The 26,991-nt window shown below is 43.3% G+C and overlaps 1 protein-coding gene across 1 annotated transcript in view; it reads right to left on the reverse strand.

The window, feature by feature from the left end:
• Window positions 1–26,991, reverse strand: part of LOC148507711 (sodium-dependent neutral amino acid transporter B(0)AT3-like) — a 136,787-nt gene that overhangs the window by 19,200 nt on the left and 90,596 nt on the right. Inside the window, exons 8-11 of the mRNA XM_088445673.1 lie at window positions 25,741–25,869; window positions 25,478–25,634; window positions 6,387–6,591; window positions 1,150–1,309 (exon numbers count right to left, since the gene is read on the reverse strand). Coding sequence (XP_088301799.1) covers window positions 1,150–1,309; window positions 6,387–6,591; window positions 25,478–25,634; window positions 25,741–25,869 — 651 coding nt within the window. The remainder of the gene's footprint in view (window positions 1–1,149; window positions 1,310–6,386; window positions 6,592–25,477; window positions 25,635–25,740; window positions 25,870–26,991) is intronic.

Genomic DNA, 26,991 nt, shown 5'->3' on the forward strand with positions numbered 1-26,991 from the left:
GATGTAAAATAATTGTTTTGTGCAAATAGCATAAGACACACAAACAGTAAAAGATACAGTACACTACAGTAGTAACATATTTGAGGTTAGCACATATCCCTCAGTGTATTACAGTGTGTAATCCCCATGGTCTGACCTTATACTGTGGGAAATCACCACTGTATATAGATGTTCTTCTTATGGGGCCCATACATCTGCAATATATTGCCCCAATTTCTGTTCTGCCAATGCCAGGGCTGGGGAATCAGGCAAATACAAAACGTTGGAAATCCTCGAGTCACCGATCCCGACTGAAAAATTATTGGGGTACTCAAGTCGGGGATTTTTAACATGCTGTTTTTCCCATGATCTGCCGACGGATCACCAATCATCGATGACCACCGATTGGTGAATCGCATAGCGGATTGGCGATCTGCAGAAAGGGGAATCGCGGCCATAGATGTATGGTCTGCATAAGTCATTCAAGTGGGGTCAGAGTGGGGGCCTCTGTGTGTTAGTAAATACTAACACAGAGTAAAATACAAACTATACATACAAATAAAAAGAAATACAAACATCTGTTGTTTCCCTTTTATAATTCAAATGGAAATCTGCAGAAGTCCAAAGTGAAATTAAGTAATTATAATAGATGACTGCAAGGATAATTATTTAAGTACTAATAACTGGATAGGGCTATACACAAGCAGCTAGTCAGAAGCTGAAATGGGTATCTTCTAAAACAAATACATTGATGTACTGTATTTCCACTTCTAAATTAGCCTCTTCGTAAATTTGTTTTCAATACAAATTCAAATAAAATAATATACAGTGTTTGGTGTTTTGGGAGCATAACAATTACATGCTTTATATGAATTAAACTATTTATTATATTTTTTTGTATTCATTCTTCTGTAAAAACAGCAATATCTACTGTCAATTAAAAAAAATGTAAAACAAAAGTTTATTTATCAAGCCCCAGTGGATTAATGGAGTTTTTCAACCATTTAAAAGAAATACATATATTACACAATCTATAATCCTACTCTTAAACTAGGACTAGTATTAAAATAATTATAATTTTCCATAGTACACATTATTTAAACATGAACTAAAGTCAACAATTATCACTATTACGTAGTGACATTATCAATTGAAAGTATTGGTATTTACCTTTCAATTCCATATACATATGCAACAGCAATAACTTCAAAAAAAACAATAATTAGAAGGGTTAAAGAACCTGTGTAGGTATCAAATATTTGAAGCCAGTAATTTCCAGATCCCATTGTAAAAACAATAGAGAATATAAATGATATTAGGCATGTCATTCCTAGAGGAGAAACAGAAGGGAAACAAAAGCTGGTTTATTGAAACATCAATTCAAATATATTTATTTTACAGAAACATCTTCCAACTAACATATTGATGATAGAAGGTGCTTTAATATACAAGAAAAATAGACCAGGTCAAAACAGCAGACACTAGGGGTATATTGGGGTTTTAGAAGTGGAGTTGTTGTCCAAAGCAACCAATCATATTCTAGCTATTATCTTCTAGAAGGTGTAAGATAAATGTTAAGTAGACTTTGAGTGGTTGCTATGGGCAACAACTCCACTTCTAAAAACATGCACTTTAGTAAATCTAGTAATCTACCCCTAGTACTGGTGTACAAAACTTAGAAATACAGTTTGCTGTGAGTCAGTGAATTTCTGCTGCAAATCCACCATGTATTGCAGCAAATTTGATCATAATATTAATGTTAGTATAAATTGGAAAAAAGGGTCCCAAGCCCCTTAATCACAGCATCACCCATGATTTCAAAAGGATGATGCTGTTTAAACAAAAAATAAATAAATATAATGTGCGTGCGTGCACATGTTATTAAACCTGGATTATTTCTTGAGTGAGTACCAGCACTGAGGTCTATGTGGATCCAAGTGAGACTTGACTAGACAACCACTGGTCACTGCTGATTTGTAATAGGGACTGGACCGTATGATTCCCAAGCAGATGCTACATTTATGGCAAAGTGGGATTGATTGCAAATTAATTATGCAGTGGTGAAATTGTGAAATTCTGTCGAGTTTCATAATTGGACAAATGAATTGGCTTATCTCTACTTGTCAGTGCTAGTTTAACCTTAAATATTTGTCATGGTTATCCAACACTGCACCTCACAGTAATTTAGGGTAACTTACCCCTTTTGGTATGCATATGCCTATAACTAATATACTGTATAATTTATACATTCATGTAATTTGTTGGTTATCTTAGAAAACAATGTAGTTGTTTCTTAGATCATCCTTGTTGACTTACATATTTTTCAAAGCCAATATTACTTACCAGTTTGCATATTAAATAAGTAAATCTCAATTGAATGCAATGTTACATTGATCTGATTAATGGTAAATTTGTTTCACACAGAGGTGCAGACTGCACAATCTTCCCACCATCATGTGAACAATAACCTTACATTCAACAGCACCATTCTACGTTATTATTAGTTTCTAGGTGTTGGGATTAGGTATGGCTAATATAAATCCCTCCACTTCAAATTTGCTTACAGATGAATACATAAAAGATGGGCATTGGGTTTAATGTTGGCTGGTGTTAGGCATTTGGGAGTATTCCACAAGCTTAAGACCTCTTCACTAAGGTGATAGAACAATACATTACACTGATCACTTGGTGACAAAACCAATCCAGGAACCAAAGTTTATACTCTGTACCTTGCCAGCACCAGAAGTATCATGGTGGACTCTGCTTCTACCACAATCCAGCCCTTTGTCTCTGCCTCTCTGAGAGCATTACAATACTGTCCCTGCCTCATGAAGATCTGCTCTAATATAGTCACATGTTTAGATAGGTTATGGTTTCTCACAAGAATCTGGATCGACACATTTTGAAGAATACCTACAATACAGTATGTGGCCTTACTCTAGTCCAGGCATGGGGAACCGACTGCCCGGGGATCTGATAAGGCACTCTGTATCTTTTGGTCTGGCCCTCAGAGCTTTTTTTTGCTAGCCTCATTTGGCTAGCAGGGTGCCTAGAATGGCACACTGCAGCCAGAATCTATGCAGCAGTGCCACCTGAAGCGTCCTTAGGATGCTTCAGATGGTCACACAGCTGTTCTTTTTACAGCTCTCCGGAGCATCCTCAGGATGCTCAGGGCATTGCTGTAATCACTGGGGATTGTGGCCCTGTCCCCATGTGACGTCATGTGGAGGGGGTCATGGCCAGGCCCGCAAATAATGTTATATATATCAAAATGGCCGTCGGCAGAAAAAAGGTTCCCCACCCCTGCTCTAGTCAAACACAACTAAAATGACTGAGCAACATTCTCTTTCCAAAAGAAAACTGTTTAGTAAAATACAATGTTTACAGTATTCTCTTTCTAAAGAAAAACTGTTTTGTACATATATAGGGAATGAATTCTCTCCCGTGATTCGCCACCTACTAACTTCAGCTTGTTGCCCCATATTTTCCCCTGTTATTTGTCCTACCCAGCCTGTGGTGTGATGTTAATGTTTGGTACTTATGCTATGTACTTAACAATGTAATGAAATTACAGCGATAACCTCTTCCTATCTTGAATGCCCTAATTAAGCAGAATAATTGATATCCTACTAATGTGAATTGCCTTAGTAAGGCTAATTTACAGAGTTCCCTTATTAAGGTTTATTATGTAAAATATTTTACATTTGATTTGGGAACACACAGAAAATTAATACTACTTTGTAATGATTGAAAATTTGTAGTTATTCACTTATTTGTGTAATGAGAAAATAAACATTATTATTATAATAGTTCTTCTCATGGTTCAAATATATCCGTGTGTTGTTTATATTGTGAGAATTCAAGAAAAGAACAGTTATTGGGGATGACACACTTGGATTACATTATTATCTTATGTGTATATGATTCTATCTAGAAATATCCCTTTTTTCCTATGTTAGTGTACAAGTATATGTGTGATGTATATGCTTAGATTATCACTGCATACAGTTATTCTCATGAATAATGTGCATGGCAGCAGACACATGGTTATCTGATAATATCTCTGATGTGGTTAATGTGGAACAACTCTAATATTCTTAGTAACAAACACTTGCAATTTTGTGTAACAGTTTGGAAAATTACTGTTACTGTGGAAGACACATTTCTATTGTTTGTTGTTACTCTGTTAAATTGTGAGAGCCAAGGAGGAACAGTACTGTGCATGATACACATCTATGATCTATAATCATTCTATGGGCCGAATTCAATTCAGTGCGATGATTTATAGCCGCGGAGGGCGCTCCCGCAGCTATCCAATACAATGCGCTGTGCGCCTTGTCAGGAATTGGTTAAGTCAGAGAATGCCGGTTCTCACGACTTAACTTGGGTATTAAGGCGCGGTAACTGGAATTCTCTGACTAAAGTGCAGGGCGCACGGCTGTTAGCGCCGCGCTAAGCCGGAAAACAGCTGCGCGCCTGGCACGGGGAATCAAAAAGAAATCCTTTAACTGCTCGAACAGCGTGATATATTGAATAGCTTCGGGAGCTCCCTCCCGCGGCTGTTCATCATCGCACTGAATTGAATTTGCCCCATTGTGACATGTTGTCATTGTTACAAACTTGCATTAGTTTTAAAGTTATTTCTATCAGATTTCATTACTGAATTACCGACTATTATTATTTTTAATCTAAACAAATCTATATGGAGAGACATATTTACTTTACAGATTATTTACAGTATATCTATTTTTTTGCTACGTTGTTAGTTAGTGTAATTAACCATGGATACATTTGTACCATGAGAAGATCTATTATGATCATACTGTCTGATATTTTGGTAAACAAATATGTGAATAAAGTACAATTTTTGAGTTGTTACAAAGTAGTGCCATTTTGCAGGGGTTCCCAACCACGGTCCTCAAGGCACACTAACAGTCCAGGTTTTAGGGATAGCCATACTTGAGCAAAAGTGACTTAATTAGTACCTCAGTTATATTGATTGAACCATCTGTGCACAATCATGGATATCACTAAAACCAGGGCTGTTAGTGTGCCTTGATGACCGAGGTTGGGAATCACTGCATTATTATGCGTGTTCCCAAATCAGTTGATGTAAAATGGACATTCATAACCGATTATAATATTGAATATAGAAGGATAGAGAAGGTTTCAAAAATTTTGCTCCATCTTGACAAGAGACCCTATTTTAGGTCCAATTATCCCCTCCCATCCGAAATTAATTTACTGCAAAGTTCCCAATATCAAAAATATGCTATTACGCAGTGCTTTACCCCATGTACAAATAATGTACTATCACCACAAAATGTTGTGGATCACGTGTGGCATGTAAAAATGTAAAAGGGAACACAAATAAATGAATATACTATAACATTAATGAAGTGATTCAATCTGCAGGGTAGGTCATCACTTGCAATTCATAAAATGTAGCAAACTGTATACATTGTTCTTTTGGGCTATTCTATATTGGGTGAATGACAGATCACTATAGGTCCGTTTGTCTGAGCAACTTCACAATATGTAAAAGGTCTTAGAAAATCAGTTGTTATATTTGCAGGCTTCTGTGCATGTCTAGGATTATGTATAAATATTTGTTAAATTACTTGTGTGTGCAAATATATAAATATTTAATTTAAGCTGAGAACACACTGGCAGATATATTGGCCGATCAATTAATCGGCCAATGTATCATGTGCCCATAGGCCAGTGTGTACCAGCGATATGTCTGCAAACGACGTCGTTCAAAGACATATCGCGACGGCAGTGCAGTACAGCCAATGGCAGATATATCTGCAGATATCTGTCCATCGTGCTGTGTGTACGGGAGGTCAGACAACTCCCCGTACACTTACAGCAGAGTCTGCGGGAGGGTGGGGATGATGCGAACCTCAGTTAGCGGGACCCGCGGCCAGATGAGAGATGATGGTTGTTCAGTGTGTATGAACAACCATCATCTGAAGATATATCTGCATATCACTCGATCTGCAGATATACCTGTAAGGTATGTACCCAGCTTTAGATTTGTAAGGAGGCAAATTGTATTTTGAAGTTTTGGTTATCTGTGCTGAAAAGAATAATAATAATCTTAGCGAGTGAGCATGCCTTTTGTGATGTAGCCTATTGAGAGATGGGTGTATGCTACATATGAGACTGGCTATGAGCCAGCAGTTGCTAGTCATTGCAGTGTTTTTAAGATTTCTGTGTAAAAGCTTTCATATACTGTACTGCATGTCAGCAATAGATTTTATATGCTAGACTCCATTCAATGATTATGCCACATATAAAGTCTATGTAGGTTATCAGAAAGTCTAGATTGACACAATTATCCTTTGTCAATAACTTGGACAACCTGGGTTTAGTGAAATGAAAACACTTTGAAGAAAACGTACCTGATATAGCCTCCACTGGAACACACTTGGGAAAGATTTTAAGATCTAACAGTGGTGTCAGTACTCCCTCTACATTTCCAAACATTGAAGACAGGCCGAGGGTGAACAGCATTAGGAAAAAGAGAATAGCCCACACCTGGGAACCTGGCATTTGATTTATTGCTTCAGTGAAGACAATAAACGCTAATCCGGTGCCAGAGGCACTCTGTAAGTAGAAAAAACAATATATTACAAATATACAACTTTATCAGGTTATAATTGCCTAGAAAGTTACTGAAAATAAGCAGTCCTGTCAAAGGTTTGGAATGATGCAGTATATATATACGAATAGGAGACAATGTAATAGCAAAATGTTGACCACACACTTCTGGTTCTTCAAATGTATTTGCAGGATGTCACATGGGAGTGTACAACTCAAATAGAAATAGTGCAGTTAGATACAAGACTTCAAATAAAATGAAACTGTATTTCTGCACAAACCTTTTGGGCCTGTTTCAGAGGTGAATGCAGCTCCGCCAATCGCGTACCATCAACACTTGCACCTATCTTATGGCAGGGACAGTTTCTTAATTTCTCTGTGGAAGCAGCTGTGCTCTATTAGAATGTAGTTGCTTGCACTGACAAGTCCCATACCACAGCCACGAGACAGACTTTATGCACTGACTTCAGGCCACCTCCCAGGAACACCCATCACTCTGCCATCCCATTTATGATATTGTCTAATCTGATCACAACAGCACCATTGTGGGTACAGTCAGGGTAACACGTGCACCATAAGGGTTTTGTGAAGTTTTCGTGCATGCACAACTGTAAAAATGGCTCCTCTGTGGCCAACATTAGCAGTGCATCCACCTCTGAGTCATGTCCTTTGTGTAATCACTGAGCATCATTTCATTGTTTTCTACAATTCCACCTCACAGGGAATGCTAAAGTAAAATTTGACACTGAAGCAGTAGCGGGACTTCAGTCCTGGTGCCCGAAGGCAAGGTCTCCAGGCACATACCCGCTTGGAGCTGAGATTTGCATTCCAAGTGAGTGCAAAAACATTTGCACAGTGCAAACCTGTGGCGGAACTATCGATGGTGCAGCTGTTGCACAGCACTGGGGCCAGCTGCGACTAACACTAGTGACACTGCACTGTGCAAGTAACAAAGTATCAACTTTTCAGATACAGTAATGCTGGGTACACACTGGCAGACATATTGGTCGATCAATTGATCGGCCAATATACCTAATGTAGCGTCGGCCAGTGGTGTACCAGCGATATATCTGTGAACGACCTTGTTCACAGACATATCGCGTTGGCTGTCCTGCACAGCCCATGCCCAATATACCTGCAGATATATTGGGGCATCATGCCGTGTGTATGAATGGTCAGCTGACCTCCCGTACACTTGCTGCAGAGGCCACTAGGGGAGCACGACACTCCCCCAGGCTGCGGGACCTGCGGCCAGGTGATGGTCGTTTAGTGTGTATGAACAGCCATCATCTGCAATTCACTCAATCTGCAGATATATCTGTAAGGTGTGTACCCAGCTTAAGATAGAAATGTGAGGACATTACATAGGGACGGGATGTAGTCGGCATCCCGGCGTGCAGGATGCCCACGGTTTGAGTACCGCCCCTGAAATCCCAACAGTTCGGGATCCCGGCACCAGTATCCCGACCACCAGCATCCCAAAGGTAAGTATCGGGGTGTTAGGGAGAGGTTAGGGTTAGGTAGTGGGGTTAGGCATTAGGGGTAGGGTTAGGGTTAGGCATCGGGGAGGGAGTGTTAGGATTAGGGTGTAGGGAGGGGGAGATTAGGATTAGGGTGCGGGGAGAGGAAGGTTAGGTTTCAGCACTAGGGGGGAGTTTAGGGTTAGGCACCGGGGAGGGAGGGCTAGGGTTAGCGTAGGGGTTAGGGTAGGGGTTAGAAAAATACTCACCGCTGTTCTCTATAGGTGTCGGGATTCTGGCTGTTGGGATACTGCTGTCGGTATTTTGACCAGCGGCATCCCGACAGCCACGATTTCATACCTAACCCCATAGGGACAACTAATAATAAATGACAATCTATGACCCTCATTTTTTTACATTATAAAGGATGGGGAAACTGGGAGGCACAAATATTGGTCCTTAGGGGAAGCATGTAAATCAAAGTTAGTGAAATCAGAGAGGGGAAGATTAAAGAAGTTTGGAAAGGCCAAAGGGTGATAGAGTGTTTTTTCATGTACTGTATAGGAAGAAAGCATTCAGTTAAGATGTAGACTTTTCACTGGTTAGAAGGTAAAATTGCAGCAAACTAACCATAAATTCTCTATGCTACCCTGGAAAAGTCTACAGGCCACATGTAATTGTGTGAGAGTTTCCAAAATGTGAGAGTTTAGCCGTAAACTGTCACATTGTTATGTTGGTGGAGTTGTATCTTCAAAATGGGAAAACATCTGGATGAGAGCTTAAATCGTGACTTTTTTAGTCTGAAAAACATCCAGTCTATTACATTGGGCGAGCTTAAAAAGTGTAAGAATTTACTCTGATATTTTCTAAACTCTCACCCTTTTACATTTGGCCCCACATATTGTATAGCTATGAAAATTGGTCCTGTCCAGTCATAAAACAGCTTTTTATTTTTTAAACAGTCCATTCAGTAATTATAATTAAGAAGGGGGATTCTAGAAAACCTTAAGTCTGGATGCAATTGTAAAAATGTTTAAAGTAATTCTACTGAATACAACAAATGTCCAGCTCTATGAAGATAACGAAATTTTAAAGATTTCTGCAAAGACTGTTCTTTCTCTTTCCCAGGGCAATTACTTACATTTAGAGCATGTTTAAAACCAGACAATTCAAAATTAACTACAGTGAAATATTTTCCAAAATTACTCATTGTTGACAATAGGGTTTTGCCATCAAGTTTTTCAGACGTATGTACAGTTATTGTGATACCCCCAGGTTTTGATGGTCTCCCCATTTACATGTAGAGGCCCCATTCCCCTCCCCATATATATATATATATATATATATATATATACAGTCAAGGAGAATCCGGCACTCAGGTATCCACATAGCATAGTCAGGTGCCTTTCCCAGAGAAAATGTATCCAAAGCAAGGTGGATGGCACTCTGACATAAATAAACCCAATAAAGACGCTGGCAACACGGCCCTTGTGGTCGACATTTCGGAGTTTTAAAACTTCGAAACGTCGACCGCAAGGACTGTGTTTCCAGCATCTTTATTCGTTTTCTTTATGTCAGAGTGCCATCCACCTTGCTTTGGATATATATATATATATATATATATATATATATATGTTCTAAGGCATAAAGCATAGGGATGGTGTGCCTTGTACCTCACTCTGTGGTAGGGCAATAGGGGTACCCCATTAACTCCATAATTTTTTTTAAAGTATAGCAGTACAAAATGGAGCTCTATAGCATCTTATCACTAGCTACTGTGAGCTTTTATGAACCCCAACCTTCCCGGAGACTACTGAGCATGTGCAGTATAGCAATAGCCTAAACCCAGGTAATTCCCTGGGGACCCATTGGTAAAGAGGGTTGCAGTGTAGAAAAGCCTGGGGGCTGGCTGTTGCTGGGGCCCTTAAGCCAGTTAAAGGAGCCAAAGTCAGGAGAGTGAGGTGGGCCTACAGCGGAGCCTGTTGATAAAAGTAGCAGCCAGAGAGTGAGAGGGGAGTTCACAGATGGGAATATAACTGCGGAGATGGTTCATCATGTAGCACCCAGGAGATCAGAGTGCCCAGTGAAGAGTATGCCCAGCGTTCAGGAGAAGACAGTCTTTATGAGAGGTCTTAAGGGTCAGTGGCTGTGGCACAGGAATGCACCACAGTGCAGAGAATCCCGTTTGCATGTAGCTGGCGCTGGATGCCTGTCAGGACCCTGGCTATTAAGTGTTGTCTGATCACTGGAGGGAGTGCTGTGGTCAGGCTGCTGCTGTTTATGTGCTGTTGCTGGATGCACAGCAGGCTCCCACATCGTCTGCCTGCCCCAGACAGAGTGCTGCTGTTGATGGCTGTGTCTGCTATTGCTGGCTACCAGTGAGTGTATCAAGTGATAGCAGCTGCAGAGGACCCCAATAGCAGAGAGTGACCCTGCTTGAAGTCCCGGCGGCCACAGGCAGCGCAGAAGAGACACTCTGCTGAAGGACCCTGATGATAGAACCCATGGCGGAAGGTGTGCGCTGCCCGTGGGAGAAGAAATCCAGCAGTTCCTGGATGAGGGCCTTGGAAAGGAATCCGGCAAGCAGGACCACCGTAAAGGAGCTAAAAGCCTGCCTCCCACATAGTACAGACCATCCGGGGTTGGACAACAGCTGCCAGCCTAGAGGAGTCAGAAGCCAGGAGGACAGCCCAGTGGTGATGGAGCCCAGCACTGGAGATGCCAGGAGGACAGTGCAGAAGATCGGTGGAGCAGCGCCCCGCTGGACCTGGGATCTACATCCAGCACTTGTCAGCAGACGCAGAGCATCAAGTCACAACTGCAGAGAGGCCCTGAAGGTAGTGTGCAGCCTGGTGTGGTGCTCAGTATCCCGGGTGGCACTGGAGTCTATTGGAAGACAGCAGTTATTTGGAGGTGGCAGAAGATACTTACAAACCATTCCCCTTGGACCCACTTACTATTGCCCCAACTTGCCCTAAGTTTGATAGCTCCACACCATGGGACCCTGCCCTCTGGCTTTTCAGACCTCCTGCTTTAATGTTACTATTTATCCATTCTACCATGGAAATTTTTTCTTTTTCTGTTATATAATCTTGGGATCCCCTAATCTATATATTGCCCCGAACAAAGCCTCTTCTTTACTCATCTTGCCCCCCACTACCCCTTTCTTCTGTTCTTTTTATTCCCCCACCTTCTTTCCTCCTGTGCTTTTACATTTCCCATTTGTCTTAATTTTATGTTTTATCTTGTTATTTACAGCTAATTTTGATATGTGCCTTGGCATCTAATGTTACTTATTATTTTTAATATTTTCCTGTTGATCAGTCTATTGCTAATTTTATACTTGTTTGACAGTAATGCTCCAGGCAGTTCTCTCAGGCCAGTTGCTAAGAGACCAGGATACCGGGCTGTCACTCCGTGAGGTCCTCCTACCTGGCTGCTCCATCATCTCCGTCCTGTCCTGATTGGATTCCTCTCCTTTTTTACCTCTGCTGAGTCTTTGCTCGGATGCCGGCTATAACGTTCATTATGTGGCTTCCGGTTCCGTGTGTTGTATCATCCTCATGGTGTGTCCCAGTCTCTCCTGCCTAGCGTGTATCGTGCCTGTAGCCACCGTACTGTGGCATCTGAGGGGATTTCATATCTATTTGATCACAGCTGTCTCAGCTGCACTGGTGCGTCTGACTGGACTATTTGTTACCAACTTTACTATTGTTTCAGTCTCACTGCTGCATCTGAGTGGACTTTAGTTGTACATCTCGGCTGTCTCAGCTGCATCCCAGCCAAGTACATATCAGCCCTCAAAGCTGCAACTTGGCCACAAGGCCACATCACAGCCAAGTACATATCAGCCCTCAAGGCTGCAGCTTGGCCACAAGGCCACATCCCAGTCAAGTACATATCAGCTCTCAAGGCTGCAGCTTGGCCACAAGGCCACATCCCAGCCATGTACGCATTAGCCCTCAAGGCTACAACTTGGCCATTAGGCCACATCCCTGCCAAGTTCATATCAGCCCTCAAAGGCTGCAACTGGGCCATCAGGCCACACTCCTGTCAAGTTCACTCCAGTCCTCAAAGCTGCTTTATTACTTGATTCCTCATCAATCGATTCCTCAATGCTTCTTTATCAATTGACTCTTCAAGCTTCTTAATCAATAGACTCCTCTAGTTACCCGATCAATCTATTTACACCTCTTATGATGAGATCTTTATTCCTTATAAATCATTCTAACTGTGAATCTTCCCAGTGAATCATAACAATACTTTTGTGTTTCTATATTATAGCTGGTGCTATTTTTTCTGGAGAAAAGGATGCCATTTTCTATTAAAGGCTGTTGAGCTGTGTTTTATCTAAGGATACAGACTGGCTGCCCCCAAAACTAGGCTTATATAAAGCAGAGTTTTTTTCTTTTTACCACATTTTTACCAATCAGTATTGAAGACTACAATACACTTCAGACTGTTCATAAGTGTATATTGTGCAATATTATTTTTTATTTATGTGTATACGTATGTATTCTTCATATTAATGTTATGAATTCCAGTGACCACTCCTAGTAAACCATCTAGAACTCATACTTTCAAGGTCTTCCGCCACTAACAACCACCCATTGTTCTCTTAGAGATTGAGAGCTCACCAGTGTGGCTGCCGTGGACTTACTGCGCGGAGTAGTAGCAGCAGCTTACAGGAGTGTCGGTTGAAATCCAGTGATGAGGGAAAGAGATAGAACAGGTAGAGTCAATGGTGTACATTAGAGAGGTGTGGCTTGTGTGCCAATGGTGTGGCAGGAGGTGAAGGTAGAAAGCTGATTATGAGTGCTGTGGCTTTGGGAGCCGTTGGTGTGGCAAATGTGCCGATGGTATGGCTTGTGTGCTGATGGTGCAGCTTGTGTGCCGATGGTGCGGCAAATGTGCAAATGGTGTGGCTTGTGTGCCAATGTTGTGGCTTGTGTGGCGATGGTGTGGCTTGTGTGCCAATGGTGTGGCTTGTGTGCCGATGGTGTGGCAAGAGCCAATGGTAGAATGCTGATTATGAGTGCAGCGGCTTTGAGAGCCGATGGTGCAGCTTGTGTGCCTATGGTGCGGCAAATGTGCCTATGGTGCGGCAAGAGCCGATGGTAGAAAGTTGGTAGTAGGAGCTGTTGATTTGAGAGCCTATGGCAGCATGGTTGTATTTGTGTGGCTGGGAAGCCATTGGAGAAGCTGGAGAGCCGGAGACAACACGGAGGCTGCTGGTGCAGCTAAGGTGCCAATGATGCGGCAAAAGCCGATGATAGAAAGTTGGTAGTAGGTGCTGCGGCTTTGAGAGCCGATGGCAGCATGGTTGTATTTGTGTGGCTAGGAAGCCGTAGGAGTAGCTGAAGAGCTGGAGACAGCACAGAAGCTTCTGGTGCAGCTAAGGTGCCAATGATGCAGCAAAAGCCGATGGTAGATAGTTGGTAGTAGGTGCTGCACTGCAGTATTGGGGTGGCTAGGAAGTCATAATAGAAGCTGGAGGGCTAGAGACAGCATGGAAGCCACTACGGAGAAACCAGAATCTTCACCACAAGATGGAACAGAATGCTGACCATGCAGCCAAGCCAAGGGAGCCCACAGAAATGCTATAGTCGGTGAGTTGGCAAAAGGCTAGTGTGTACAAATAAGAGGGTCATCCAATCATGCAATGCTAAGGATAACATGTGACTTGCTGAGGCATGTCGACTGCCTAGCAACCGAGGGAACCAGAACAACAACATCCAGGGAAGGCGAACTGCTCGAGGGAGACAAGTCGTGACCATAACTTGTAACAGTACCCCGCCTTGATGCGGGGTTGAAGAATCCCCAGAACCCGGTTTGTCCAGGAAATCTCAGAAGAAAAGTCTCTTCAACCTGGGAGCATGCAGAGATCCTAAAGTTCAAGATCTTCTCCACCACGAACTCATGTTGAAGATGGACCAAAACAGAAGCAGGTTTGGATGGGAAGTTGGGTTTGAATTTGGCTGAACAGAAGACCAGTTTGAGCAAGGAACAGTGGAAGGTGTTATTGATATGGAGAGATTTGGGTAACTGAAGTTTGCGCTACCAGGTTCACCTGTGAAATGATGCAGAATGGACCAATGAACCTGGGACCCAACTTCTGTGTAGGTTATCAATGCTTAACGTCTTTGGTGGAGAGCCAAACCAAGTTGCCCTTCTTGCGAAAGATATGCTGGAGAAACAGGCCGGAGTGTTCTTTGGCAGAAGATACCGGAAGGTCAATGATAAAATTCATGGTGATGTGAGTCCAGGGTCTCCTAGGAATGGAAAGAGGAAGTAGCAAACCTGAAGGAGCCGTCCAAAGTGTTTTGTTTCAGGCACAGACATCACAAGCCAAGATAAATGCATGCACATCTTTGGACCAGGAAGGCCACCAGATGGTAAAGCAACTCCATAGTCTTACTGATGCTGGGGTGACCAAAAGCTCGACGAGCACACTAGAAGGCTTATCTGGAGGTGACTCTGACTGACAGGCCTGAATGAGCTCAGCCAAATTTCATGTGATGGCACAGTGGAAGAAGGAGTCTGGAATAGGTTTGGCTGTACTGAAGATCTGCTGCACAGGTTTGAAGCTCCTGGAGAGAGTGTCAGCCTTGATATATTTTTAACCAGGATGAAAAGAGATGAGGAAGTTGAACTGGGGGAAAAATAATGCCCAGCGTGCTTGCTGAGAATTCAACCTCTTAGCAGACTGAACGTATGAAAGATTTTTGTGATCAGTCAGAACCATGATCCGGTGTTAGGCCCATTCCATCCAGTGTCTCCAGTACTCGAATGCCCACTTGATCGCCAGCAACTCCCGATTTCCCACATCGTAGTTGCATTCTGGTGAGGTAAACTTGCGAGAAAAATAAGCACATGGGTGCAATCAGCAAGATCCTCCTGAGACAGTATGGCTCCAGCTCCCACTTCAGAGGCATCTACTTCCAGAATGAATGGAAGATCCGTGTCAGAGTACCGAAGCACTGGAGCTTGAGTAAATGCAACCTTCAGGGCCTCGAAGGCCTGGGCCGCTTTGGATGACCAGATTGAGATGTCCGCCCCTTTCTTGGTCAACTTGACAATGGGTGCAACAATGGTGGAGAAAGATCTAATAAATCTGCGGTAATAGTTAGAAAAGCCGAGGAACTGCTGGACTGCTTTGAGAGTAGTTGGCTGAACCCATTTTGAAATTGCATCGACCTTACCAGGATCCATGGAAAAATCTTGGGAAGAAATCATTTAGCCTAGAAAGGAAACTTGGGTGACATCAAAATCACACTTCTCTAGCTTTGCGTAGAGGTGATTCTCATGCAATTTCTGTAGAACTAGGCGTACATGCTAATGATGTTGGACCAGTGACTGAGAAAAGATAAGAATGTCATCCAAATAAATAACCACGAATATTCCCAGGAATTCTCGAAGGATGACATTAATAAGATCTTGGAAGATCGCCGGGGAATTGGATAAACCGAACGGCATGACTAATACTCATAATGTCCGGTGTTAGTACTGAAAGCCGTTTTACATTCGTCTCCACTCCTTATACTGATCAAGTTGTATGCTCCTCTAATGTCTATTTTTGAGAAGATGCTCGCCTGGCACAGCTTAAAAAATACCGAGATGAGAGGAAGCGGATAGGAGTTTTGATGGTGATGTTATTTAGAACCTCTATAATTGATACATGGAGTAAGGGACCTGTCCTCCACAAAAAAAAAACAGCCCCTACTGGTAACTTAGAGGGGTGGATAAATCCCTTTGCCAATGCGTCTTTGATGTAATCTCATATTGCCATGTCCTCTGGAACAGAAGGGGAATGCAACCGGCCTTTGAGTAATTTGTCAGCCAGTATTAAATTGATGGCACAGTTATAAGCCCGATGCGGAGGGAGAACGTCTGCCAGCTGCTTGGAAAAACATCAGCGAAATCTCGGTACTGGAGTGGGATGACCAGAGGAACCTCAGCAACTGCAGGTTGTACTGTCCAAACAGGGAGTGCTAGACATCGAGTCTGACAGGCATGGCTCCATTTTATGATTTCCCCAGAGGACCAATCAACTATGGGGTTATGATCCCTGAGCCAGGGGAGATCCTAGAGATCGACAGGGGCCAAGGGACAATGGAGGAGATAAAAAGACATGGTGTCCGAATGCAAAATTCCAACTGACAATGGAGAGGAGGCGTTTTAAACTTGACATGACCTGTCAAAATCAATCCTCCATCCAGTCCACAGATTGGGATTTTCTGATCCAAAGGGATAACTGGTATACCCAGTGTGTGGAAAAAAAAAGAAATCCATGAAGTTGCCAACCGCTACACTATCCAAAAATGCAGAAGAGGTCAGATTGGAGTTAGCAAGTTGGATGGCTGCAGGAACTAGCACTGAGTTTTTGGAGAAAATGGGAGCCAGGCCTAAATGCAATTCCTCCCGAACACCTAAGCCTTGCCTTTTACCTGTTTAAGTGGACATTATTCACGGTATGCCCCTTGTCTCTGCAAACCTAGAGACGGTTTTCTGCATCTCTCTTGTGATAAGCGAGATGCGCCAATCTGCATTGTCTCTTCTGTATCTGAAGGCGGAACCCAACTGAGAGAACGAGGTGACCTGGTGAGAAGCCAAACTAAAAGCAACCATCCAGCGCTAATTAGACTAAATTTAAATATATAAACTCAAATTACCTGTGTGTTGCAAAAATTGTTATATAAAGCAGCAGAGATAAAAAATGTGCTAGTAGTAACACAGTTACACACCTGTGAATTGGGTGTGTTGGACAGACAAAATATGTGAAGGAACCCCTGCGCTGATTAATATGCATAAGGGTTTATATGGATGAACTGACAATCACCACACTGCTATAATTATTTATAAATCTTTGCTTATAATAAAATATAATACAACAATATCAAATTGTCTGGTCAATATACAATATAAAAGTCACCATAGTATAGTGATTCAATTCTTAGATATACTATCACAAAAATGTATTGCTGAGAGAGGTGAATCCAAAACATAAAAAAGCATATAATATGCAAGTGCTTATGGTCAATGTAGTGTAAATATGTGGACAAACTTTTGGCTTAGGGGTGCCGTGAAAACATTGCTGTTACTCTAGGGCGCCTTGGTTCAAAAAAGTTTGGGAACCACTGCCTTAGATATTGATAGCTCACTGTTATTAAGGTGGCCACCTGGACTTACTGCTCAGAGTAGTAGCAGCTTACAAGAGTGTCAGTTGAAATCCAGTGATGAGGGAAAGAGTTAGAATAGGAAGAGTTAATGGTGTAGCTTAGAGAGGTACAGCTTGTGTGCCGATGGTGCGGCAGGAGTCGAAGGTAGAAAGCTGATTATGAGTGCTGCGGCTTTGGGAGCTGATGGTGCAGCAAATGTGTCGATGGTGTGGCTTGTGTGCGGATAGTGCGGCAAATGTGGCGATGGTGTGGTATGGTAGGCTGGGAAGCTGTAGGAGAAGCTGGAGAGCCGGAGACAGCACGGAAGCTGCTGGTGCAGCTAAGTTGCCAATGATGTGGCAAAAGCCAATGGTAGATAGTTGGTAGTAGGTGCTGTGGCTTTGAGAGCCGATGGCGGCATGGTAGTATTGGTGTGGCTAGGAAGCCGTAGGAGCAGCTGGAGGACCAGAGAGAGTACGGAAGCCACTACGGCAAAACCAGAATCTTCACCACGAGGAGGAACAGAACACTGACCATGCAGCCGAGGAGAGGGAACCCACAGGAACGCTATGGTCGGTGAGGCGGCAAAAGGCCAGTGTGTACAAATAGGAGGACCATCCAATCACGCAGTGCTAAGGATAGCATGTGACTTCCTGAGGCATGCCGATAGCCTAGCAACCGAGGGAACCGGAACAACAACATCCAGGGAAGGCAAACTGCTCGAGGGAGACAAGTCGTGACCGTGACTTGTAACAATTAAATACAGATTTTTTTATATTCTTATGCGCTTCTTGTCATTTAAAGATAGCAGTTAATGTATATATCATACTTACCTACTCTCCCAAGGTTGGAAGCCTCCCGAAAATTGGGTGGCACTCCCGACCACCCGGAAGACTAGGCAACTCTCCTGGAACCGGCCCGCAGTCCCCCCCCCCGTTTCTGCCCACACTCCTTACGGTGCAAAAGTGGCCAGTCCAGGGGGTCGATGATGCGCTGAATCACATCATAATAGTCATGCCCCCTACTTTACAATGCCTGTCATTTCAGTTCTGTACAGCAGGGTCACAATTGAGCCATGTCAATGAGCTACGTCCCCCGCACCGCCCACCTGCTGTGATGAGAAGCCCGACCTGGCTGCACCCTCCCAGAGTGAGCAGCCTAAAAGTCGTTGAGTATATAATATATACTACCTCAGCATCCAATACCCACTCCCCTGCCACTTTATCCCATCTGCTCTACCCCCTCCTCCCCACTCTCCTTCCAGACCCTGCTCCCACACTTACCCCATTCAGGCAACAAGTCCTCTTCCTCTCTAGCAGCTGGCTAGGGCCTGTCCCACCTCCCTTGCAGTGGGTTTCCACTGCACAAGCATTGACAAGATTGGACTGACCTCCTGAAATTATTGTATAGATAATGCTACACCAGCCAAACTATGCAATTGTTCACATTCTTCCTTGCGCCACTAATTCTAACTCATTTTATTATTTCAGGCATTTAACAAAAGGAGCATTTAGTATTAACACTGTTCTTATAACAACCAAACATTTAATTAGTTTGGTGCAAGTTAGATAATGAACTCAAGTATCGAACAGTTGTCTACAATGTAAATATATTTGCCCATCAGTTTTGTCTTTGCAATTTTAGTGCCGGCACCAATACATGAGTGCAACAGAATCGCTAACCAATTGCACAATCCAACTAGGATTAGCAGAAGCAGTAGCATAGTGTCACAACAAGCACAAAATGGGTATTACCCAGTGCCTCATTATTTTCTGCTTAATGAAATTACTTTCACACATAAATGTGGAAACAAGGAAAAAAGGTGGCATGTTCACATACCCCTAGTTGTGTGTGTTTAAAAGCCGCTGTGCCTGAAGATAGACAGAAAATATGACTATGCTTATACTAGCAACAGTGACTTATCCATCACTGATAAAGGTAAAGATGAGTAAATTGCTCCAGTTTTAGCTTGCATAAAAATACAGTAGATACAAAAATCTGATATATTTATCTGTTAATACAGTACTACAATAGTGACCCATTATTCATACAATAGATTATAAAAATGGAGCACATTAAGGCGAATTTTTTCACAGCTTTTCAATATATTATGTAATAAGAATCAGGTGCTAATATATCTCCATATTCCATTGGTAGCTTAATAACAACTTCTATCCCCCTGATGAAATACAGTACTGAGGAAACAAAACACATCACTGCCTGTGACACAAAAGAAGATACTGTGTTACTAGACTTAGACCACTGTAATCTCTAGCACGTTTAGGAATATAATCTCTGACTCATTGGAAGGGAGAATCTTCCTCTACATCCTACTGCAATATCATCAATGATGCTTTTCATTCCAATTGTGTACTTTTTAAAAGCTGTAACCTTTACCTCCCAGTCCTGTAGTTGCTTTACCCCCTACCACTGCAGTACACCACTGAACTGTCCCACTAAACATTTTCGCTTTAAAATTTACTACAGTGTAGAACAACTGTTCTTTAGTAGCAGTGGTCAAAGTGAGATGCTACGAGGCAGTATGCTATATTTGTAGAAGGTAATGTCCACACCACTCCTCTAAACTGAGATAATCTCATCCGTTTTGAGTTGTAAGAGGAATCCATAATACCTTGGGGTAACAATGTAATAAAGAACTTAGCTCTTACACAGTTAATTTCTTTTTTTTCCATAGTATACTATATTGGAATTTATCACATGCAAATTATGGTTTTAGCCATGGTGCACCATGAAATCACAGAGATGGGATTCCATACTTAATTCTAGAGAGGCACCATAGCAAGCTTTAAGGCATAGGGGAAGACAGATGTGGGGCACACAGTAACAGACATAAGAATTAGTGAACAACAGATAGCAAACATTCAAAAATAGTGGCCATGTCCAGACACAGGGGGTGTGTAGAATGGACTATAAACAGTAGGAATGGGGTGCAATAACAAGACACACTAAGAGGGGAGAGAACACTGACCACAAAGATTTGACTGTATACAAGATACAACTGGAATAGTGTTAAAAAGTGTCTAAAATTAATATCAAACAAACAAATTCCCTAAATTTCCTTTAAGCCTACATGGTCCCTGGATAGTCCCTTATATTTTGACTTTGGAGTTACATGGGAGGCATAAGAGAGAAATAAAGAAAGACATAAAGAATAGTTGAAGTGGCATGAGGGAATGGGAAATGAAAGCCTATGATTTTGCAATATTTAGTGTTAAAAATCATCTAAAATTAATTCCCATTTCCTAAAGCTTCTTGAGGATTCAAAAACGGTAATTCCCAGACAATGGTGATACACTTTAAACAAATGACGAATCACAATATGCATTTAAACTTGAATGGAACAGGTTTGTGAATGAAAATCTGTGATAAAGAAAAGCCATAGGTGTGTAGAATGTTACCTATAGCTGGTGAAGGGGTTGAGGGAACGAAAAGGCCGGAAAGAGCAGGTATTTTATACGACATTCTTACGATACTCTCCACATCCCAACTCATCTACATTTTTTTCACAATTATATTTAGTACCTGAACAAAGCAGATTGCATGTGGGGTATAATTTTTGAACGGAATATTACAGATTATTTTATATCAGTGTGAACTCGGAGGTGCATTTGGCATATCAAAATGGCTCCCAGAATTTTGTAGATACACCACTGTTTATACAATATTTATATATATAAAAGAGTTATGTACCATACTGTATTTGTGTGTTTATATATACAGGTATCACCATTGAGCTAGCTCTTTGGGCCTCATTCAGAGGCGGTCGGAGGATGCAAGCGGTCGCTCAGAAACTGGGCGGCCGCTTGCATCCTGACCGGCCGCCTCTGTTTCGGTCGTTAGGCTGTGGGTTTACACTAGGGATGTGCAGGCTCGGATAGGTTCGAGTTTGCACGTGGAGTTCGGATTTTTCCCTCCAAAAAAACGGTACTCAGAACGAGGCAAAACGTCATCTTACATGGACGAACATCATCATTCCTGGTCTTTTGTCCAGGAATGATGATGTTCGTCCATGTAAGATGACGTTTTGCCTCGTTCTGAGTACCGTTTTTTTGGAGGGAAAAATCCGAACTCCACGTGCAAACTCGAACCTATCCGAGCCTGCACATCCCTAGTTTACACCCACAGCTCTAACGACCACTAGGGTGATGGTCGCTATGGTCAGAGACCATCGCGACCATCGGGGCTTACAACGAGACCCATGGGTAGGGTCTCACTTGTCGTAAGCCCCGGAGAGCTTCTGGCTCTGTCAGAGCCGGAAGCACTCCACTGACATCACTAGTGATGTCAGTGGGGCCTCCCCCAAATGGTAGGCGTTCCCATGGGAACGCCTCCGTTTGGGCTGCCACCCCCCCCCGGCCCGCCTTCCAATCAACATCGACAGCTCGCCCCCTTTGGAAAGAGACCCGCTATGACCGGCGCTGTCGGTCGTAGCAGGTCTCACGCATGCGCACGAAGGAGCCGGCTCCCTCGTGCGCATGCGCACTTGACAAACATCGAGGCGGCCATGCGGTTGCAGACCGTACGGCCGCCTCTGAGTGAAGGCCTTTGTCTCTAAGTATTTTAACAAAATTTTATACTAAGTAAACAGTTTGCCACACACAATTAAAAATAACATGCCTATATATTGTGTGCTACCATTAGCAAACAAAGGACATAGGGCCTGATTCAGAGATTGACAGTATTGCACAGGCACAGGGAAGTGGCTGTGCCATACCGTCCAACTTAACTGTAAATGCAGCAGGAGGTGTCTGTAGGAAATAGTCACCTCCTGGCTGCACCTGTGATCCAAGTGCAGCATCCGCAGACGCTGCCTCAGATCACCATCGTGACCATCACAACCTTGGGCTGCTATCAGGGCCAGATTAAAGGAGGCGACAGGGGAAGTTGTTCCGGGGCCCCCACACCTAGGGGCAGGGGTGGATTGGGATGGAAGACCAGCCCGGGAAATTTCTGCAGCAGCCCTAAATGGGAGGAGGTGGAGTCTGTGAAGGGGGCAGGATCTGATGACATATCTAAATGGATCGGATGGTATATAGGGGGCAAGTAGAGGAGAGAGCAAGAAATCACAGAGAATGATGTGGGAAGGTAGAGAAACAAACGAGAAAGATAGAAAGAGAGTGACGAAAGATGTTTTTTTCTTCATCATTTATCAATGTACAATCCCATCTCCTCTATATAATAATAATAATAATAATAATAATAATAATAATAATAATAATAATAATAATAATAATAATAATGCCACATCTCAATGTATGCTGGGGACTATTTTATTCCCCCTCACATCACTGTATAGTGCCTTCACCTCAATATAATATTAATACCACATATCAATGTGTGCTTATGGCTGTGTTATTCCCCATTCTATATCACTGTACTGTCCCATGTCACCTATAAAATAATAGTACCACATATCAGTATGCTAGGAGCTGTATTATTCCCCCTCATATATCACTGTACAGTCCCCTCTCCCCTATATATTAATACCACATATCAGTGTGCACTGGGAGCCGTGCCCCCCCCCCTCTCATATATCACTGTACAGTCCCCTCTTCCCTATATATTAAGAACAATACCACATATCAGTATGTGCTGGGAGCGGTGTTATTTCCCCTCATATATCAGTGTGCTGCCCCTCTCTCCTATATAATAATAATACCATATATCAGTGTGTGCTGGGAGGCGACCTGTGTTATTCCCCCTCATATATCACTGTACTGTCCCCTCACCCTATATAATAATACCACATATCAGTGTGTGCTGGGAGCGGTGTTATTCCCCCTCATATATCACTGTACAGTCCCCTCTCCCCCATATAATAATACCACATATCAGTGTGCACTGGGATCTGTGTCCCCCCCCTCTCATATATCACTGTACAGTCCCCTCTTCCCTATATATTAATAATAATACCACATATCAGTGTGTGCTGGGAGCGGTGTTATTTCCCCTCATATAACAGTGTACTGCCCCTCTCTCCTATATAATAATACTACATATCAGTGTGTGCTGGGGGCTGTATTATTCCCCCTTTTATGTCACTGTACTGTTCCCTCTCCCCTATATAATAGCAATGTCACATGTGTGTGTGTGTGTGTTTGTTTGTTTGTGTTGGCAGCTGTGTTCAGCCCCCCCAGAGGGTCACTTACCTTACCAGCCTTTGTCCAATCCTGGTCTCACTGCTCCACCAGCAGTGTTCAGATCGAAGAGCAGTTCAGCCAGTGACGATGCGTAAGGGTTGCTACTATTTCCTATGTGGATAAAGGACCTCTGTGACATATCCACCACGTGACCGCTGCAGGAGGCTGGACCGCTCCTGCGTTACCATCCACTAGGGCATAGAGGGGGAATATATATTTGTGGCGAGCGCAGCGAGCCACCGTGCCCGAAGCGTGGCTAGCGAGGGGACACTTTTGGTCCCCCGTTAGCATCCCCGCCCCTCCCCCTTTCAGGCCGGGTCACGAGGGTGTGACGTCACAGGTCCATCAGCCTTGTATAGTCTAGACCTAACCGATGCGTAAGCTGTGCTGTTTAATGAGGAGGCCACACTGGAGTGAGACACCTGGTGGTGGGGAGAGGTAACTGCAAGGCTGTGTTACTGGCAGCCTTGAGAGACCGTGCTGTCTGCACGGCCCAGTCGCCTGACATCTTCAGCTTCTCCACTGCCGCCGCTTCTAACATGTGAAGGCCCTGACGGGGCTGCTAATGACAGAGATGTCTGACCCAGCGGTAAGTACCCCGTTTTCCCGGCGGCCCAATCCGCCCCTGCCTAGGGGGCCCCTACACGGTAGCAGCAGCTGTATCAGAGCAGTCACCATTTTTTTAAGCCCCGTCCACCTCATGGCATTTTGCCACAAAGGGGAAAGAGCTTAAACACATGGTGCCTGTCTGTCAGGTCTCATCCCCATCCCATTCACAACATGCAGTCTGCAGATGCTGCAAGGTAAGTGTGTGTGTACTTGTGTATGTATGTATGTATGCATGTATGTACTGTATCTATGGATACATATGAATTTCCGCCGGACACAAGTCTGGCAGTTCAAATCCCGACAGCGGCAGGCCGACATGGCTGAAAATCCTGATTGTCCCCAGGTATGTATGAACTAACCTAACCTAACCATCCTAACCCTAACCCTCCTTAGGGGTGCCTAACCCTAACCTTCCCCCCAGTGCCCAACCCCCCTCTAAGTGCCTAAACCTAACCCCCCCTTCCCCGCCGCCTAAACCTAAGTCCCCTGAGGGGGTGCCTAACCCTAAGTCCCCCCCGGGGGTGCCTAACCCTGACCCTCCCTTCCCCTAGCCTAACCCTAACCTCCTGGGGGGGCGCCTAACCCTAAGTCCCCCCGGGAGCCCTAAACCTAACCCCTCCTGCGGCTGTCCGCAGCGGCGCCCAGCACTACTTCGATCCGGATTTCGGGGGCGCCGGTCTCCCGGAGTCGGTAAAATGACAGGCATCTAGAATTATACGCCTGTCATTTAACCCTCACCGGGATAAATCAGTCGGGAGCCGGCTGTCGGGCTTACGTCCGCCGGCTTCCCGATTGCATACCGTATTTATGTATGTGTGTGTGTGTAATGTATGTGTGACACATGCATGTGTGGTGTATATATATATGTATATATGTGTTCTTCTGTGTGAATATATGTATGTAGTATGTATGTTTGTATGTATGTAAGTGTGTAGATGGAGATCCAGGCCACTCAGTGCTCCCCCGTATCTCGGTGTGTCGGTGCAGTTTCTGCGCACATGCCCAAGCATACCCACTCCCTGTCCTGCCTGCCTGCTCATGCAGCTCTCCTGCACAAATATACATATGTATATACTTTTAATACAATTATATTGATAGGAGCCCCCCACAAGGTTGTTGCCCCAGGACCCCAACAAACTTTAATCTGGCCCTGGCCTCCATGGTTGCTGCTTTGGCCAGGCTGCATTAGCTGAATTGTACTGCCGGGTCCAGAAAGTCTGCGTCCGACGAGGCAGACTCTCGTCTTGGCGTGCCTTCAAAAGATGGATGGCACGACCCCGTTTTGGAGAACGGTCCTTGTGTCAGCTCCCGCTTTGCACTCTAAACCCAGCATGTCAAATATGTTGCGGCTAAGGGGGAGAATGTGAGCGATCATGCAGATCTTGCAGTATGGGTAATAAGTATACACCCAACAATCGGAGATGTAGGCTAACCATCGGGTTTGTGTAAATCTCTGAATCAGGCCCATAGTTGTTTATTTCAAGGTCTCCTGAAAGATTATTACCTGATCCAGAAATTCTTGCAAGTTGCACTCGTTCATTTCTAGATGAGAGATTCTTTCTGGGTAGGTTAAATTGAGGCTTTGGAAAGACTCATTGTAGTTATCTCTAGTAATACTCATTTCATTTAGATCAAATTCATTTGTTAAGGAAACAATATTCCTGTAAAAAGTTGAAATGATTAGTTTAGTTATATCTCAAATGTGTGTGACAATATGTCTTAAATTAATTTAATACTTAAAATATGTATAAAATGTCATATAGTTACCTATCCAGACAGTCCCAATACCCATTTTTTGCTTTGAACCCTAAAATACAAAAGATTGGGATGGAAGCATATAGCGATGACAAGCTATTGATGATAGCTATGGTTACTGCATCCTTTTCACAATCATTCCTAAAATATAAAAAAAAGACAAGTATTATTTATATTCTGCTAATTGGCTGTTCAGAATACTTTTTTCCACAATTGTACAATAAATGGAATACATACAAACATACAAACAAGCACTAGGGGGTAAATTTACTAAGCTCCGTGTTTGTTTGAATTTGCAAAACAGTCGTATTTTGCATATTTTGCAAACACAACTCTAGTAGCGGTCTCTGATTGGCTGGCGGCCCAGCAAGTGATGGAAACCTTGAAGGTTCTGTCACTTTCTGGGTAAGAGATGTGTGTGGAAACAAATACATCACTTCAGTGTCCGAAATGGTTTAGGTTGTTTTTTTATGGTTGGAATCTTTACTTGAGAAAGGACCGACCTGCTCCAAGAGGTAGGTGAGTATACATTTTTTTTTTTTTAGGGAAAAAACGGAATCTCTTCTGGACAAGGGGACCGAACACTGGGGACACTGAGTATAGTATGTGTGTGTTTGTATGTATGTAATAATCATACTATTTATGGTGTGTGTGTACTGTGTTTTTTCTCACTATATTTTATACAGTGGGGGTACCGGTGCCGGACGCTTGCTGGCACTTGTTGTTCCACAAGTGCCAAAGGGCAGGCATGCTGGATTCTGTAGTCCTACTGTAAAAATAAATTGTACCATTTATTATTGTCACTATTACCACTGCAAACGCCGGCTAAGGGTGCAGGGATGAGCCCTGGGCTTCAGCCTAGGCCTGGGAAGCTCAGGAGAGGAGGGGCCCCTTTAATGGAGGGCTCCCCACTTCCCCTGGGATCCCCTCCCTGGGCTGACTAGTTTGGGATGTAAAAGCTTTGGTGTGGGGACCCGGTAAAAGGGTCCCCTGGCTGTGGCATTACACTCCGACTAGTTTGAGCCTGGTGCTGGTTTTTAAAATACACCTGTATTTTTAAAAACAGGACCAGCTCACAGAGCCCAATTCTGGTTCATAAAATACGGGGGACCCATACACATTTTGTTCCACATATTTTTAGAACCAAGACCAGCTCACAGAGCCTGGGGCTGGTTATACTTTTGGTGGGTAACTCCACGTTGATTTTTTTAAAAAATTTGCACTTTTTTGTAATATATATATATACGCACAAACAGCCTGTGC

This window comes from Taudactylus pleione, unplaced genomic scaffold (assembly GCF_031769625.1).
Source record: "Taudactylus pleione unplaced genomic scaffold, aTauple2 ptg000386l, whole genome shotgun sequence".
NCBI lineage: Eukaryota > Metazoa > Chordata > Amphibia > Anura > Myobatrachidae > Taudactylus > Taudactylus pleione.